We start from the raw sequence: 17,659 nt of genomic DNA, 5'->3' as shown, positions 1-17,659 counted from the left end.
GTGTGTTTGGTTTGCTTTCACTGGTTAGGTGTTGTTTACATCTGACACACCAGATACTAGAACTTTTCTAAAAACAAAATGTTAACTCTTGCCAGTGTTATCTCACCTGGGAAAGGCTATAGAGAGACTTATAGCTACAGTCACTCCTGTACTCGAAAGGTTAAAAAATGTCTCATGGCATAAATACCAGAAATAAGAAATAGATCTCAGTGCAAGATGTGCATCTCAAAATTGATTCAAGAATATAAGCTTTTATTACAGCCAGTGGGATCTAGGCAAAGCACCTAAATTGCATAGACTTTTCCTAATCCATTTCCTCCAAATGTGGTGGAAGGAGCCAAAGCAAAAAGGCATCCATAGATCCCAGGAGCCATAAGCCTTGAGATAAATGTGAACCATCCATGCAGGTGGGGTCGTTGTTTAGTATTTGGTATTTAATATTTTTCTGAACAAGTTTGTTCTGCATGATACTATGATTTTAAGGGGGCTGCTTGATTGCTGATTATCTTTGCTGTGAGGAGGGCAAAACAGTACAACATGAGCTTGAGTCAGACCTCCTGAGAGAACCACTGGTGATTCACAGCCCAGGGCTTGGGCTACCCTGAGTTGGAAGCTGGTTTTGCTTCCTCCTTTGGAAACAGATGGTCATTAAGGCCAGAGTTCACGAAGTTCAGAAGTGACGCAGCTGTCTACTTCCTCATCTAGGAAAGGCTGGTTGGTAGAACTAAAGGATACAGAAGCTAGAAAATGTTTTAAAACTTATTAAAAGTGTCATCTTAAATATAGCATTTTTAACAACTTCTTCTGTCTCCGTGGTCATAGTCTTCATCTCAGCTTAGGCCATCTCCAAATACTTGACAGCACACCCAGCATGGATCCAATGTTTATACTTGAATTTCTCCAGATTTATCAAGACTCCTTGCTTCTGCACTAATTTTGAGTAGACTGTTGATGTTGTTGAAGTTACGGGCTAGCTTTTGTTATAAAGACATCAGCGAAGAACCTTGGGTTATGGGGAAATCTCTTTAAATGGGGTTAATTTTCTAGTGTAATACATCTCATGTAATATATTTTTTCTGGTGGTCCACAAGGCTTAAACTTTCACCAGTAGTCGGACTAGCCAAAGCTGTAGTTAGATTAGTTCATACTGAAAGCCCAAACACTCTTTGAACCATCTTTGAACTCATTTTTGAACCACTGACAGAACTTGCTCCTTCTTGGTTATTCTGCCTCCTAAAAAAAAAAAAAAAAAAAAAAAAAAAAGTCCTCATCAACTTGTGAGTTCTATCATAATGTAGATGTAAGAATTTCAAAACCAAATATCAAGTCTGAAAGGAGGGACCAAAAGGAAATTTCAATGGCAGAAATCTAGACATGAACACTTCATTCTCGGTCAGAGGCTGGCCTTTATAGTGTAGAGGTGGTTTTTAGGCAGTAGGAGCTCTGTGTGAATGAATCAGAAAAGCTTGCTATTCAAACCTCTTCTCACAGGGAGGCTTTCCACATTCAGTTTTTTCTCTGTTGTGGTTCCCCGTATTGATTGTGCTGCTGTTCCCATGCTTTGCACTCGCTAGGTTCTCAAACGGTGTACTTTCTGCTTTTAAATTGGCAGTTGCTGCTGTCTCCCAGAATTTCATTCTTCTGGTATGGATTTTGTACCCAAAGGACAGTATTTACTGTCTTAAATTTTTTTAAAGTTCTAAGTATGTGTTGTTGTGGCAGTGCTTCCTACTAGTTCGTATTTCCTGGATGGTTTTGGAACTGTTTCTCTGGCAAGAAGTGAACAACTCGGGACATGCCCCAGTGTCAAAGTTACTTTACAACAGCAGGGAAGGGCTGAGCCTGATGGTGAGGATCTTTCACACTGTATTACTTGCAGAAATCTGCTGCTTCATCTGCTTCTGTTGTTACACCTTGTATCTTTTTGGAGTTCTTTCCAATCAAGGTTGTGAAAGAGAAATCTTTTTGAGGTTGCTGATCACTGGATAGATAAGAACAATTTTTAAAAATTTGCAACAAAATAGTAACTAACCAGCGTTTTTCTAGAGAACTTTCCATTCATTTTGATTTTGTTTTTTTCAGCAACATTATCATCTGTTCATCTTTAAAGATGAATTCTGAGTAATGATTTTGACAGGGAAATAAAATATAAATCCTGATTTCTTGCTATTCGTCCAAAGCAAGGCCTGGGAGGAGGACTCATTCTAGCTGTGGAACTTGAGCAGTTATTTCCCACGTGTGACAAAACTTCTCATTTTATTCTTCTGTCGCAAGATGCACTTTCCAAATGCTTGAGGAATTTCTTCAGTCTAGGCTGAAAGGAAATAATTTTGTGTGGGAGATCTATGTTACAACTTGCTCCTGGATAAAGTATAAATGCCCTTCACATGCAAAGTGGAAACACCACCGTAGCAGCTGCCATTGATGTACACCCGAGACCTATGCCTATAGAATAGACTAGTGCTTGTTGGCTAGATGGGTGTGTGATCAGTATTCACTGTTTGTTTTCAGAACCTCCTTAAGAAGTTGGTTAAAGAAGAATCTGGTGCTTTTCAGTGTTAGGGAAAATGTTTTCATCATCAAAGTACCTGTTCCAATAACTTCAGTTTTCTACAAGAAGTTCCTGTTTTCTGTAGAATTACACTTGCACAGTGTGGCTTGCATGAAAGGGTTCACTGTCTCCGTATTTTTTACCTCCATTGGAGGGCTAGCTCCCATAGTGTACAGATGAAGTCTAGGACAGGCCTAGGAACTGCACTATGGCTGTTCAGGTGATGTTTGTGTATGCCACAGAACAGCTGTGGGATGTCAAAAGCAAAAGGCTGGCCAGTCTCTGAATTCTCAGAGCTCTTAATGTCTAAAGGAGGAAAAGGAATGATAAACAAGTCTGGATAGAAATAGCAAAAACAATTCCAAATTTATTCTGAGTATATTTTCTCCAGCATAGAAGGCAACAACTTTAGAAACTGACAACCTGTTAGTGTCCTGACTCAAAGCATATGTGTGCACACATTCCCAGTATGTTATTTTTTTGTGCCTATGTATACTTTTTCTTTCTTTTTGCTTCATCTAGTTTGACACTGTAATTGCAGAAGCGGCCAGCTTGATGTCCGGGAGCTGATCTCTCTCTACCCCTTCCTGTTGCCTACTTCCTCTTCATTTATACGGTCTCATCCCCCTCTGCATGAGTACGCGGACCTAAACCAGCTGACCCAAGGGGACCAGGAGAAGATGACAAAATGCAAACGTTTCCTCATGAGTTACTTGAATGAAGTCCGCAGCACTGAGGTTGCAAATGGCTACAAGGAAGATATTGACACAGCTTTACTCAAACTGTACGCGGAGGCAAATCATGAAAGCCTACTGGATCTGCTCGTTTCGGAGAACTTCTGTCTTTTAACAGATAGTGCTGCCTGGCTGGAAAAACACAAAAAGTGAGTGGATTTTTTTGAGTATTGCACCTTTGAGATCAGAGGGAAAGTTACCTTAAATGCTGTTGGCTTCTAGAGTAACACGTTGAAATCTTCATAGTTTCTGTGCTTTCAGCTCAAAAAGACAATTTAGCCTGACTTGTCAGCATTTAAAAATGTTAGTGAAAAGGTATTAATTTACGGTTTGAGGTAAAAGAAATGCCTTCTGTCTTATGCTGATAAATACAGAGTTCTCTCTGAAAGTTTCTGTGTCTTAAAACAAAAATAAGGGGTTGGTGCAAATCTGAAAAAAGAAAAAAGTCTGTTTTGTTTGCCTTTGTGACAATGTGTGAGTCGAATGGATGCAGTAGTAGCACAGGGACAGAATAAAAATATGCCTTAAAGCATGCACTACCTCAGGTAGAAGCTATTAACCACGTAGTGGCTTTAAAATTGTAGTTGCTTTAGTCAGGGAAAGAGATCTTACTTTTGAACAGCACACTCTGTGCTCCTGCTGATTGACCAAAAGGAGGTTGCTTAAGATGACTGCAAAAGACTTCAAATTGGAAATGCCAGCAGGTGGAAAATAGGCTCTTACTCATTAAGCAGGAAACACTAGATAGTAAATATGTAAACTACAAACTCTAGTCATAGGTAGTGTCTCTGTCTTGGATTTAATTTCTGTAATCTTTAAACTGTGTCGTGTGGTAGCAGCAACTACAATGGTGGCAAAGTCTTTAATTGTGGTTAGATTTAGGGTAATTTCATTTATTTCAGGTGTTTTTGTTAAATCTTCTTGGTAAGTATGGTTTGCGTGGCAAAGTTTTACAAATGTGAATGGTAGAATATCATTCCATGAAAACAGCCATTACAGAACTTTACCTTTATTCCAGTACACAAAAACACCTCTGTAATGCCACTGTACAAAGCTCTTTCTTGCCTGACTTGATTTCATGCTGCAGTAAAGAAAACATGTTTCTGACGCTAAAACAGATTTCTGAGTAAAAGCATCATAAAAATTGGATTTAATGATACCTGACTAATTATTGGAGGAGTATTTATTATTTGGAGCTGTGTGTTAAGTCTGTATATAAAATTCAAAGAGTGGTGTGGGAATCATCTCTAATTTGAAGCACACTTTAACTTGGAGCCTCAGAGACAGGAGAGGCACAGACATTTCTAGGACAGAATTTCTCTGATTCTGAAAAAGAGCCTACAGACACTTGTTCAAGTGTAGACATGGCTGTGTACATGTCACCTAAAAATCCCATTCTAAGCACTTATTTGTTATTCTGTGTTAATCAAACTATAATGAAATTTGTTGGAAGATCTAGCAATTTTAATATTGTTTTCTATTTCTTTAAAGGTATTTTGCCCTTGGTCTGCTGTATCACTACAATGCTCAGGATGCTGCAGCACTTCAGGTCAGAATAAAGGTTTTAATGTAGTCTGTATACCATTCCAAAAATACCAGTGTACCTCTGAGATAAAATCTGAAGTGCTAGTTTACCTGCTTGAAAATTAGTGATGTGTATATATAAGAGAAGCTCATGCTAAGACATCCTTGAATAAATCAGTATGCTACATGTGGAAAAACATGAAGAGCTTACTGAAGATGACGGCTGTTTAGATGCTTGTATGCTATTTTTTAAGCAGAACTGGGCAAACCAGAACATGTGTTTGTGCTCTAAAAGATGGTCAGAAGCACTAAAATAATCAGATCACTGAAAAAGGTGTTTGAGGGACTTCAAGAACATATCCTGTGCTGATTAGCCTATACACGCAGCAAAGCAGTATTTTAGTCTCATTGCAGACACTGACAGCAACTGGGTGTTTATTTCCTTATCTGATAATGGACAGTGAACACAGTCCGCAAGATGTGTGGGTTTCAGCTGCATTAGTAACCTCTTTGAACACCCCCCTTCTGATGTCACTAGGACCAGCAGTGGTCTGTAGACTATATAATTTTGTTATTCCTGTCTGCAAAACTTCCTCTAGAAAAAATTAATATGTTCTTGATGAATAAATAACGTATTTGTCTCAGACCATATCCAGTAACTTAAGTAGTTTGTCTTACTGTGTGACTTTTTGAGTTTGTGAATCACAGTAACACTGTTGAATGCATTCAAATCAGTTATGTAAGTAGTAATTTCATAGGACAGAATCATAGAATTACTTTCGTTGGAAGAGACCCTCAGGATCATCTTGTCCAACCATAACCTGACACTGACACTAAACGGTGTCCCTAAGAAACTCGTCTAAACACCTTTTAAACACCTCCAGGGATGGAGACTCCACCACTTCATGGGCAACCTGTTCCAATGCCTGACAACTCTTTCCATGAAGAATTTTTTGCTTATATCCAACCTAAACCTCCCCTAGCACAACTTGAGACCATCTCCTCTCATCCTGTCACTTGCTACTTGGGATAAGAGACCAACACCCTCCATGCTACAACCTCTTTTCGGGTGGTTGCAGAGAGCGATAAGGTCTCCCCTCAGCCTCCTTTTCTCCAGGCTAAACAGCCCCAGCTCTCTCAGCTGCTCCTCATCAGACTTGTGCTCCAGACCCCTCACTGGCTTTGTTGCCCTTCTCTGCACTCGCTCCAGCACCTCAATGTCTTGTAGTGTGGGGCCCAAAACTGAACACAGGATTCAAGGTGGGGCCTCACCAGTGCTGACTACAGGGAGATGATCGCTGCCCTAGTCCTGCTGGCCACACGATTCCTGTTACAAGCCAGGATGCTGTTGGCCTTCTTGGCCACCTGGGCACACTGCTGGCTCATGTTCAGCCAGTTGTCAATCAACACCCCCAGCAGAAAACCAGCAAGGACAACAAAACCATTATGTACCTGTTTGTTTCAAGGAACAAGGTTTATTGCTAAACTGGTCTGTTAGATATAGCACCTTTTAATTCCAGTTATAATTTAGATAAAAATGTCACATGGTAATTAAAGTTTATCAGTCAAAATTAAATGAGCAAAAAATCAGGTTTTATTCTGAATTGTTTATATTGTTTGCTTTTAATTTTGCACACACAGAACACATGAAAATTATACCATGCATTGGAGAAAATTACTTTCATCAAAAGCTTTCTTTGTGATTACTGTACCTGTTCCTGAAGTATTCAGCCAGTCACTCTCAGAATGTGAGAATCCATGTCTGAATTAGTTGAAAATGGCAAGTGTAAGAAAAGCCTGCAATGGAGAGAAGGCATGAATTTAGTGACCCCTAAGGCCCTTCCACTTGTTTTTGCTAGGAGCCATTTGTAATTCCACAGGTACCAATGGCTAATACTAAGTGTTGTAGTAGTTGAACGTAAATTTTGAGTTGGAGGAGTTAGTACATGTTTTAAGCACTTTAATCTTTGTGTGTTTTTGTTGCAGTTATGGGTGAAAATAGTTGATGGAGACATTCAAGATTCTACACGATCAGATCTCTATGAATATATAGTAGACTTCCTTACGTTCTGCTCAGACCAAGACCTAGTGTGGAAATATTCTGAATGGGTTTTACAAAAAAATGAAGAGGTTTGTGATTTGGTATACTTTTCCCAGAACATCATAAATATGAAATACTTCCTGTAATGGTGTTCAGGTGTTCATTAACATTGTTCCATTTTGATAGCTAACTGTACCATTTTTACAGAATGTTTTTGTTCCAGTTAAATAGTGATCATCGGAAGAAAACTTCCAGTTTTCTAAATTCTTCTAAGACCCTCTGTTAACAAGTGCTGGTGATAATTGTTTCTTTTTCTTCTGAAAACAAAGTTTAGGTCATTCTGTGCAATGAAAGATACAGCATGTTATCTAAGCTTTTGTTTTGGTTATTTTAGAAGTGTCTTAAATATGATGATATACACAGTGATGAGGCTGTAAACATTCTGGCCTCTAACTTACACTTTCTCACTTCAGAGCTGAAGTCTCTTGTTCTGCCACTATTCAGATCTGTTCAATACTTTTTGTATTACTATTTGTGGAGGATGTGCCCAACATGAGGCTTATAGGCTGGATAACATGTAGACTACAAATTGAGGTAATGGAGACAGGAGTGAGTGAGATCATGGTAAGCACAGAGTAGTGTAATCTTGGTGGTGTTGAGCAGGGTTTTCTGTTGTTTATCTTGCTGAATAACATACTAATTAATCTGATAGTACTATTAGATAAATATTCAAAATTAAAAGGTAATAAAACTATTGTCACTGCATTCCTAAATGCAATTAACTCTTTATAGGTTGGCGTACAGATTTTCACTAAAAGACCTTTGGAAGAACAGGAGAGAAACAACATTAATCCAGATGACATAATCAGTTGCCTTAACAAATATCCTAAAGCACGTGTTAAATATCTAGAACATCTAGTATTGGAAAGAAAAATAGAGGTAAGTGCTACAAATATTAAAAATAGCAAAGGATTCAGAATGCAGACTGTGATGTACAACTGAAAACATCAAAGTCTAGAAGAAATAAGCATAATTTGAAGGCTTTCAGATGTACTCTGAGTAGGGAAGGCATGGCTTTAAGATTAAAGTAGAAGATGAGCAGATATCTGCATTATTTATAAGTTTTCAACTCCTGTTTTTTTTTCAACATCTGCTTATTGTGTACTTTTCTGTTTCACTGATAAGGCTCAAACCTCTCTCTGATCAGATAACAGAAAAACGGTTGAGCAACTGCTAATTCTACTGGAGTGTGGCAGCAATATATTAAAACTGCTAATTTAGTGTTTTTCAAGTAGATATGTTTTATTCTGTCCTTCTGGAGAGATTTGAGCAATTAGTGATAGAAATAAACCATGCACCTCTCACTGTAGGATTCCAAATCACTGTAGATGCTGAATGCCCAGAAGATGTGTTCACAAGTCATAAATGACTGTATTCTACCCTTGACCTTTCAAGCACAATACAGAAGCAGCCAAACATTATGGTACTTGGTTACAAAACATTTCAAGCACAGGAGACATTACTTTAAACTGCAAATAAAGCAAAAAAATGAACACTGAAAGAACTCTGCAGATCTGATGACCAGTTCACCAATTTACATTCTTCAAATACACATATTAGATGCATGGTTTCCCTCTGTCACTATTGCAAATATGTCAAGGTGTGTGACAACATGACAGATTAATGTTCTAGTTTCCGATGTCATGAATATTTTCAAACAAGCTTATTGAGATAAACATTGTGCCTTGTAGAATATTTGTAACAAAAATAATTTATAATTTAATCTACTCTACCTGCTCATAAAGGCTGGGTTATAAATTATTTGCTCCTTGGAAAGTACTAGGTTATTGTAAATGCTTTAGTGAGAATGTTTCAAGCAGTCAAATCATCAACTTGTTTTGATGAATATTGGGTAGTGGATAACACAAAAAGCACTGTGCCTTCAGAATACCTGTCTGCCTCTGGTGGTTTTCTCAAATTCTATTGCAGAAATAGAAAAGGTCAAAGAACATACCTGAACATGAAGAAGAATGAATTAGATAAAAATTACCCATTTTACAAGGGAAACAAAAGGAGAAGACACAGTGGAGATCATACTTGTGCTCCAAAGGAGGGAGATGAGCTTTACTGTGTTGTCTTTCGTTAAATGAACTTTTGAAATGAAGTAATTTTTGCACAAGAAAAACTATTTATAGATCTTGTTGACTTAAGGTGAAATGAGGTTTAGAAATAAGATGTTCCATATATACATTTCAGAAATAGCCATATTAATGAAAGCAAATCCCATATTATATCTTGTGGAGCTTGTCTGAATAAGTTGTCTATCTTCATGAACAAAAGACTTTATGACTAATTGGAATTAAATAGATGTCCTAAAACACACGTCCATGTAATTATGTAAATATTCATCACTGTTATGGGTGGGAAGAAGGGGTTTTCTTTGTAAACTGAGCTAACATTGTTCTTTTCATCTGTAGAAAGAAAAGTACCATACTCATCTAGCTGTCTTATACTTGGAGGCAATATTTCAGCTAAAATCTATGAGCACAGATAATTGTACAGAAACAACTGAGCTGCTGTTTAAACTACGCAGTTTTCTTCAGAAATCTGATCTTTATAGAATTCACTTCATTTTGGGTAAGATGCATGTTGTTTATTGTAGATACTCTATGTCAGTTCCATAAGGAAGCTAATAAATAATCCTCTTAAGGTTAGAAAACTAAAAGATCTGAGGTTTCTTTTGCTTGATAGGCTTGCCCATCTCTATTTCTCACAGACACAAGTTAATTTAGAAAGCGTATCTAGTAGTATTGTCTTTGATCTTCTATAGCTCGTGAGATACAATGGTATGTTTACCACTGCACCAAAGACAGAATACCGTAACTAGCTAGAAAAAATATCTTCATACAATTATCTTCTTAATTTATAGTCAGTTTCTTTTTAATGATGAGCATGTAACTTGTGACAACCTTTTTGCAAATTGAAGAGTTACAGGTTTATTTGTTAGGCAATCTGTTTCTCAGGGAACTGAAACAAAGCTTTGAGGAATCTGAGTACCAAGGACTTGTTCATCCATAACCTGTTCTCAGCCCAAAAGCTGGGGTTCATGCTAACCAAAAATATGAGTGAAAACTGCATCTTGCTGTTGGTATAAGGCAAGCAACAGATAAGCTATTTTTTTTTTCTTGGCTCTTTTCTTAATGTACCGTGCAGTGAATGAAAAGAAAATGACTTGCCATTGTACTGAAAGGTGTGATATGTTTTTTTGAAATTCAGTGAAAAAATCCAGTGGATGTAGAAATAAAAATAGCAGAGTAGCAACTAAAATAATTTACCAGTGTTCAATGTCCACTTACCTTTCCAGTCAACAAAACATTGTGTGATAGATAATGTACAAGTCTAACACAGTCATCGAAACTCTTGCTCTTTGTCATCTTTTAATTTTTAACCAAATTTTTAAGAGCAAGAGTTACAAGATGGATTATTCTCTTTAAATGCATGTACTTCAAAACACAGGATTTCTTACATGACAATTCTTAAGTGAGGTGAGATCAATGCATGCTAGTGTGTTCTTCCTCAATTACCAAAATATTCTGGGGAGAAAAACAGAGGCCTATGCCAAATCTTTATCGCCTTTACAATAAGTAGAGTATTTTCTACTTTATCTTGAAATGCCACATGAACTTGCCATTCCCCCTGCCTGTTGCTGACGCTTTAACGTTAAACTGTCAGACAGGATTAAGGGTTTGTAGTGTCCTTTTCTTAAAGGGAGGTACTATCGATCTTTGTCTTTAATGGACTTTAAACTATTCTGTAATCTTCTATAATATTGAGAGAAGCAGAGGTTAAGAATATTACAGCTTCATCTTACAGTTGATCATACCTCACAGCAGTGTGTGCAGAAATGTGCAAGGCTGACATGCTAGAATGTAAAAGATGTCAGTGACACCTTTTATCACCTGATATTTAGTAATTTCTTTTTCCTGTGTTTTGGGTGCTCTCTTGTTAGAGCTGTGTTTCCATGCATCTAGGCATTGTCATACTTATAAACATCTGTCCTCTTTATAACAGCCAGCACACCTGCAAAATTAGCAGGGGTTGAGTTCTTTGGGCTAATTTGCATTGACTCGGGAAGAGGGAGTAGTTTTCTTCTCCACTGAGCAAATATTGCCTTGTTTCTCATTTAACAGACAAAATCCAGGGCACAGACCTTCACATGGAAAGTGCAATTTTATACGGAAAACTAGAAGAACATGAGAAGGCTTTACATATCCTTGTCCACAAGTTAAAGGACTTCCATGCTGCTGAAGAATACTGTAGGTGGAACTCTGAGAACAGAGATGTGCAGTACAGACAGAGGCTTTTCCATCTGCTGCTGTCAGTGTACCTAGACCCAGGCACGTCAGATTGTGCACTGGTCACACCTGCTGTGGATCTCTTGAATAACCATGCTGCCCAATTCGATGCGGCTCTAGTTTTGCAGCTGGTGCCTGACAGCTGGTCAGTGCAGCTCCTCTCTCCGTTCCTGGCTGGAGCAGTGAGGCAAAGCGTTCATACAAAAAGAATGACTCAGGCTGCACTTGGGTTAGCACAAGCTGAAAACTTAATCTACAAATACGAGAAGGTAGTTGTTGTTTGCTTTGTTTTTTGGGTTTTGTGGTTTTGGTTTGGTTTTTTAATAGATGCACTTTGAAGCTTCACACTTAAGTCTTTTGATACGTGATAATCAGAAGAAGTTTGCGCAGTTAGGACAAAGTTGTCTTCCTGTCCTTGGCCATTTTACTTGCTGCATTTATTAGTTTTTTGCTGTGACTGCTAGATTTAAACTTAATTTTATGCTTTCTCTGTAAAACAAAAGGGAAGGTGGGGGGCCTTGAAATAGTAATAACTTTGAACTCTGGGCTGAATGAAAGTGAATCTGGGATTTACAGATTAATGAAGTTTTTGCAGGAACTTTAACAAATGTGAGTTAGGGTTTTTCACTAGGATTGAGACCTGTCAGAATTTGCATAAAAGTTTATACAGCACTTTAGTATTAATTGAAGCTTGTTAGAAGCTTTAGTTAGGGGTAAATTCACTTGTGAAGTTTTCTTCTATTCCTAGCTAGAGCTGTGTTGCTTAAAGCTTCCAGCAGATTCTTAATGTTTAGTTCTAATGATAGTATATCCAGTAGAATCTGTCTGGAATAAAAAAGCATCAGTGCTCAGTTTCCTGTGGAGTTGTCCTGTGACCTTGTTTAGGAAGCTGCATCAGGTTTTCAGTTGCATTCAATGTGTGAGTGCTTTTTTTTATTAAAGAAAGAGAAAGAAGAAAAGAAAAAAGCAGTACTTAAGAGGAAACATAAAATAGGATGAGAATGAATTTGGAAATTGAATTCAAGTTTAATATTTGAGGCTGTGTTTTCCTACTACCTTTTTTGTTGGCTAGGTTTATCCATTTGGTACAGTTGAAATTATATGCCTCATAATTTTTCTTCCTTTCTTGCTAGATTCATGGTTGGATTTTTTTTCCCCTCTCTTTAGGTTAAACAAAAAGGAAATCCAATTCTTCTTTCAGACAAAAAGGTTTGTCAAGTGTGCCAAAATCCTTTCTGTGAGCCTGTATTTGTAAGGTACCCAAATGGAGGTGTGGTCCACACTCACTGTGCTGCAAGCAAACAACTGAATTCAAACGTGACTCATCACTCTTCCAGCTCCAGCAATCAGACTTGAAATGTGTTCTGGTCCCACAGATTCCCATGACTTATACCCCATTGAAAGTGGGCTGGAGAAAAGAACAAAGTGCAGCTACTTTAGGTATAAATCAAGATGAACAGCTGATCTTCGGGTTAATGGGAAGACTTCCAGTAAATATGAAATATCACCACTCATCTTTTTGATTTCTAATGAATGTAGATAGAAAAGAAAACTCACTACCAGAAATGGAGAGGTGCAAATATAGGCTGCTCTTGTATATACTAATAAACAGTAAAAGAAAATGAGCCTTTTCTTCAGAGTAAGGATGAATGTTATGGAGACAAGGCAAACAGTTATTTTAAGAAATGTCACTTTGCACTGAATGTGGTGTTGATAAATTTGTAGAGGTGGAGATGGCATCTATTGGAGTTGGAATTCTTGGAACATTATGTGACAAGACTGGCATCATGCAACTTACTATCAAGACAAAAATGTGTGTTGGTTGTAATGGTTGCTGCAGCATGTCTTCTTTTGGGCTGGATTCTCTTCCCCAGGATCACACTATTAACTTGGTTTTGCTCTACAAATTATTGGCTTTTGATGCACTTTTTTTAACACATTTTGCCCCCTCTGCTGTGTAGAATTTACATGTAAGCACTGATCTGTTAGGTTTCTACTCTTACAGTTACTGTAATAAACCGAGTGGAAACAGCCTCAGTCACACAGCTGTGCTTAGAAGAAAAAAAAGCTTATCTGGTCAGACTGTAGTCACTTTTATATGGGGGAAGAGACCTTAACTTTAATATTGATTTATTTATTAATATGCAAATACACTGTACATACAGTTGAATAAATTGATCTTGTATCGTTCTAGAGTTTCTTTGGAGAATAAAGATGTAGCTGATACATAAGTGTACAGGTTATGTACTAAATGTTTGCTATAACTTTGGCAGATTGGAACTCCACAAGAATAGGCTTTAATACTTGTGGATGACTTTGTGCAATCAAAATCATGTAAAGAAGGTATAATTGGGAAAAAAATCTACAAAGGTGCACTACAAGGGTAATGGATTTGTTGTATTTTACAAAACATTCTGTAAAATAATGTTTTTCAAATAACAGCAAAAACCCTTTACTTAACTTCCCTCATAAGTATTTGTATTGCTACTTAACCATTTTAAAGAAGCAGATTCCCACAAGAGAGATTCAAAAATGACAACTATAAATAGAAGTGAAGTATTTCCAAGTCAAAGCATTTCTTCCAGTTCTGTAAAGCTCTAATAAATACCAAGCTTACTGACCAGCATGCAATCGAGTTAGAATAACCGCTCACTATTTCTGTGTTCTAAATCAGAGTAGAGACTTTCAGCAAAACAGGATATCTACATGATCTGCAGCCTCCGAAGAGGCTTGGCTTGTGAAACAGCCTTGCAAGCACGGTGCTGCCTCCAGGAAGGGGCAACCACACTATGTCCAGGGGAAAAAAGATATCAATTTCTTTGTCTTTGAACCAAAGACCCTTGGATCTTTCTCTTGCCAGAGTTTAAAATTTAAAAAAGTATAGCAGTTTGGGTTTTAAGAAATAGATAAACTCCCATTAAGAAATTCTATAGCTCTTTCTACAAAGACATGCAAGTCACATTCAGTGAAAGGCGCCTTTGGAAAAGGCAAATGTGGTCATTTCTGACTTAATTCTGGCATGAGCGATTCTCCTGTGGCACTGGCATGAGCAGACTCTTCTGTATTGTATTCAGGGTTTTCAAACATTGTGCATACAACTGGCAATGATGACGTAGACAAATTTGTAGTCCCCTGTCCTCAAAATACTTGCTGATAGAGCTCAAAATACTTGCTGATAGAGAGGAAGTCGTTTTACAAAGATGCGATAAGCCTTGTGCGTACAGTAGCATGCAATTCATAAGATATAGTTTCTTTTGCTGCAAGCATCCTCAGTGTGCTCATTGTTCATATCTCATAAGGAGGTACTAAAATGACGACCACTCTCCCTGATTAAGACTAATTCTAGCCACTAGGTAGTCATGACCTTAGTCTTGTCAACTAGTGTTGCGATGGAATAGCCATCATATCATTCCAGACCACGAGAAAGTTCTTAATTGTTATTGCATGAAAAAGTGTGGTCGTAAAAGATTAAACAATTCTTTATTCATATTCAGTATTTTTTTCAGATTTGTACTTTGGCTAAAATGCATCAGTAACAATAATTGTACATACAGAACAAATACAGAAATCGGAGTAACGCAGGGGTAGCATATTTGCAATCATAGATGATGAAGAAGGGTGATTAATATTGAAGTTGGAGAATCTGATTTTTCTAACCCCTCAGAAATGTGGAATGAAAAAATATCGACATTCGATTCATACATTGTTACCTTTTTCTTAGTTAAATCTTACACCAGAGCTCATTTGGATCAATTAATACGGAAGTCAAATGGTAACAGAAAGAAAAAGCAAAGAAAAAAACGTGAGGCTGAGGTAGAGCCAGAGCTCAGCAGGGAGGTGGCAGGTGGAGGATGCTCTTCCTGTATACGCACAGAGCGCTTGACCAGTTGGAGTGATACTTGACCAGAGGAGATGACAGCCAATGTCAGAGCAATGCGTGATATTCTGTACTTTATCGCCAGGAGATTTATGAAGGATCTGCGTTCAGTTTTCCCTAGGTAGGACAACCTTGGGTAGGAGAACTTCACATTGGAGAACAGGAGTTCATTCCACCTTTTATTTTGGCACTCTCAGTTTGCTCATTTTTCGTTTATGTACCTGAAGCCCCAGGAGAGCATCGCCACTGTGGTAGGTTCTGGTGTGGCTGCAGCAGCAAGGAGGGAATGAATGATTAATCTGGTTATTAATTGCCAACTGGATGCATGAAGGAGGAGAGACAGGAAAGAGGAATATTTCTTTGGCCATCCTTCTAGTTTGGAAATTAAATGGGTTCTGGGAGTTTAAGCTTGATGCAATCTTCTTCTCTGCAGCTAGGGAATGTGATGTCTTAGACCTCCCCGTGGAGAGAGGAGATTCTGTCAAAATATTTCTTTATAATTTAGTTCTTGCTAAATTATTTGTGTTTGTAATTCATCTCTCTCACCTTTTTATTTTTTCCCCGAAACAATACTGCAGATTTTGTTTTGTTATGTGACAGTGTGTCTGTGATTCAGGACAGAATAAATGAGATTAGTCTCTCACACCGATGCTTTTGCAGATACTGAGTCACATTTCCTTAATATGTAGCTTCTAATGACAGAAATATTGCAGCTCTGACTTTATTTTTTAGCCATCCTCTGTTACAGTCACCAATACAAACAAAAACCACTCATTAAACTCTTTTCTGCTTTTTTATATCGTCATGCTTCCTCACATAAAAATTACCTATGATGTGTATACATCATCATATGCTGCTTTTTCCTCCCTCTAAGTCAAAGAGAGAGGAAAAATACTAATGAGAAAAAATTGCCCAGAGTCTGGCACTCTGCTAGAAATAAGATTAATGACTGTACATTTATGAGAAAGAATTCAGTTAGTTTCTATGATTTAAAGGGAATAAGATATCACATTGATAGTATTACAAGAATACTGATCTCAAAGTCTGGAGAAAATAAGCAATGGGTTTTTGTTACACAGAGCTCACCACAGGTACCTGCGAAGTGACTTTTTCAGGCAGCCCACGGTGTTGTGGTGGCTCAGGTGTGCACAGGAGACCGGGCTACAGCAAGAACTTCTCTCTTTGCTCCCCCCAACTCACAGTCTCCAAAAACTTGCCAACCTTTGTTGCCTGATCAGTGTCACTCTTCTGCCACTTAATGGGCATGGGTGTAAATCTTGAGAGGTCTGGGTGGACTCCTGAGCACATCTGTCTTTGTTCAATAAAATGTCACTTTATTAGGTTTTCATATAGTTCATATAATAGCATCAGTTGTGGGAAGGTGGTGATAGGGATGGAGTATGCATATGTTTTCCGAGACCTTTATAACATATTCGAAAACACAAGCATTATCCTGATTCTGCTGAATCTCTATAGTAATGTCTGTTCTTTGCAGAACTTCTGTCCTGAATTACATTTAAAAATATTTTATTTTATACAGTTGTATCAAGAAGAAACTTTTTATTTTATTACTCTTCACACTTCGCTGCAGTCTCTATTCAGCATAGCTTGAAGTGTTTTATTAACATCCTGCTGTTTATGATAGACAGCAACTAATACATTTTCATTGTGAGCTCTTCTCTTATTGCCTCTATTTACTAATTAATTTTTCTCTTGCTGTACAACACTTTGGGGCTTATGCCTTGTGAACACTGATAATTAAATGTGCTGCTACTTTTAAAAGAAAAAGAAGAAAATAAGTTAATGGCATTCTGTAAAGTCTGATTGATTACAAAACTGAAGTTTCCCCTGCAGTCAATTTGTTCAGATGGAAATCTGTACTGTTAATGCTTTCTGACTTTAAGGTTATGTTGGTGAATATCTACAGCATTATGTGGAATGTACAAATGTATAAATACATTGATTTTTAATAAAAAGTCTTTTAAGTAGGTTTCTGTCATTCATTCCTAAATTTTTCCTAATATTCAATCTAAACCTCCCCTGGTGCAACTTGAGGCCATTTCTACTTGTTCTGTCACTTATTACTGGGGATAAGAGACCAACCCCCTCCATGCTACAACCTCCTTTCAGGTAGCTGCAGAGAGCGATAAGGTCTCCCCTCAGCCTCCTTTTCTCCAGACTAAACAGCACCAGTTCCCTCAGCCGCTCCTCAGACTTGTGCTCCAGACCCCTCACCAGCTTCGTTGCCCTTCTCTGCACTCACTCCAGCACCTCAATGTCTTTCTTGTAGTGCGGGGCCCAAAACTGAACACAGGATTCAAGGTGGGGCCTCACCAGCACTGAGTACAGTGGCACGATCACTGCCCTAGTCCTGCTGGCCACACTATTCCTGTTACAAGCCAGGATGCTGTTGGCCTTCTTGGCCACCTGGGCACACTGCTGGCTCATGTTCAGCCAGCTGTCAATCAACACCCCCAGATCCTTTTCCCCCAGACAGCTTTCCAGCCACTCTTCCCCGAACCTGTAGCGCTGCCTGGGGTTGTTGTGACCCAAGTGCAGGACCCAGCACTTTTCTTG

At 38.1% G+C, this 17,659-nt stretch overlaps 1 protein-coding gene across 1 annotated transcript in view; it reads left to right on the top strand.

Moving 5' to 3' along the window:
• The window catches only part of TGFBRAP1 (transforming growth factor beta receptor associated protein 1), a 37,594-nt gene extending 20,522 nt beyond the window's left edge, over positions 1-17,072 (top strand). The window contains exons 6-12 of the mRNA XM_082050771.1: positions 3,093-3,434; positions 4,777-4,834; positions 6,796-6,939; positions 7,643-7,789; positions 9,328-9,487; positions 11,041-11,474; positions 12,373-17,072. Coding sequence (XP_081906897.1) covers positions 3,093-3,434; positions 4,777-4,834; positions 6,796-6,939; positions 7,643-7,789; positions 9,328-9,487; positions 11,041-11,474; positions 12,373-12,561 — 1,474 coding nt within the window. The 3' untranslated portion in view covers positions 12,562-17,072. The remainder of the gene's footprint in view (positions 1-3,092; positions 3,435-4,776; positions 4,835-6,795; positions 6,940-7,642; positions 7,790-9,327; positions 9,488-11,040; positions 11,475-12,372) is intronic.
• The last annotated feature ends 587 nt before the right edge of the window (positions 17,073-17,659 follow it).

This window comes from Streptopelia decaocto (genome assembly GCF_964273445.1).
Source record: "Streptopelia decaocto genome assembly, chromosome: 1".
Taxonomy (NCBI): domain Eukaryota; kingdom Metazoa; phylum Chordata; class Aves; order Columbiformes; family Columbidae; genus Streptopelia; species Streptopelia decaocto.
This window is presented reverse-complemented; position numbering and strand designations above follow the sequence as displayed.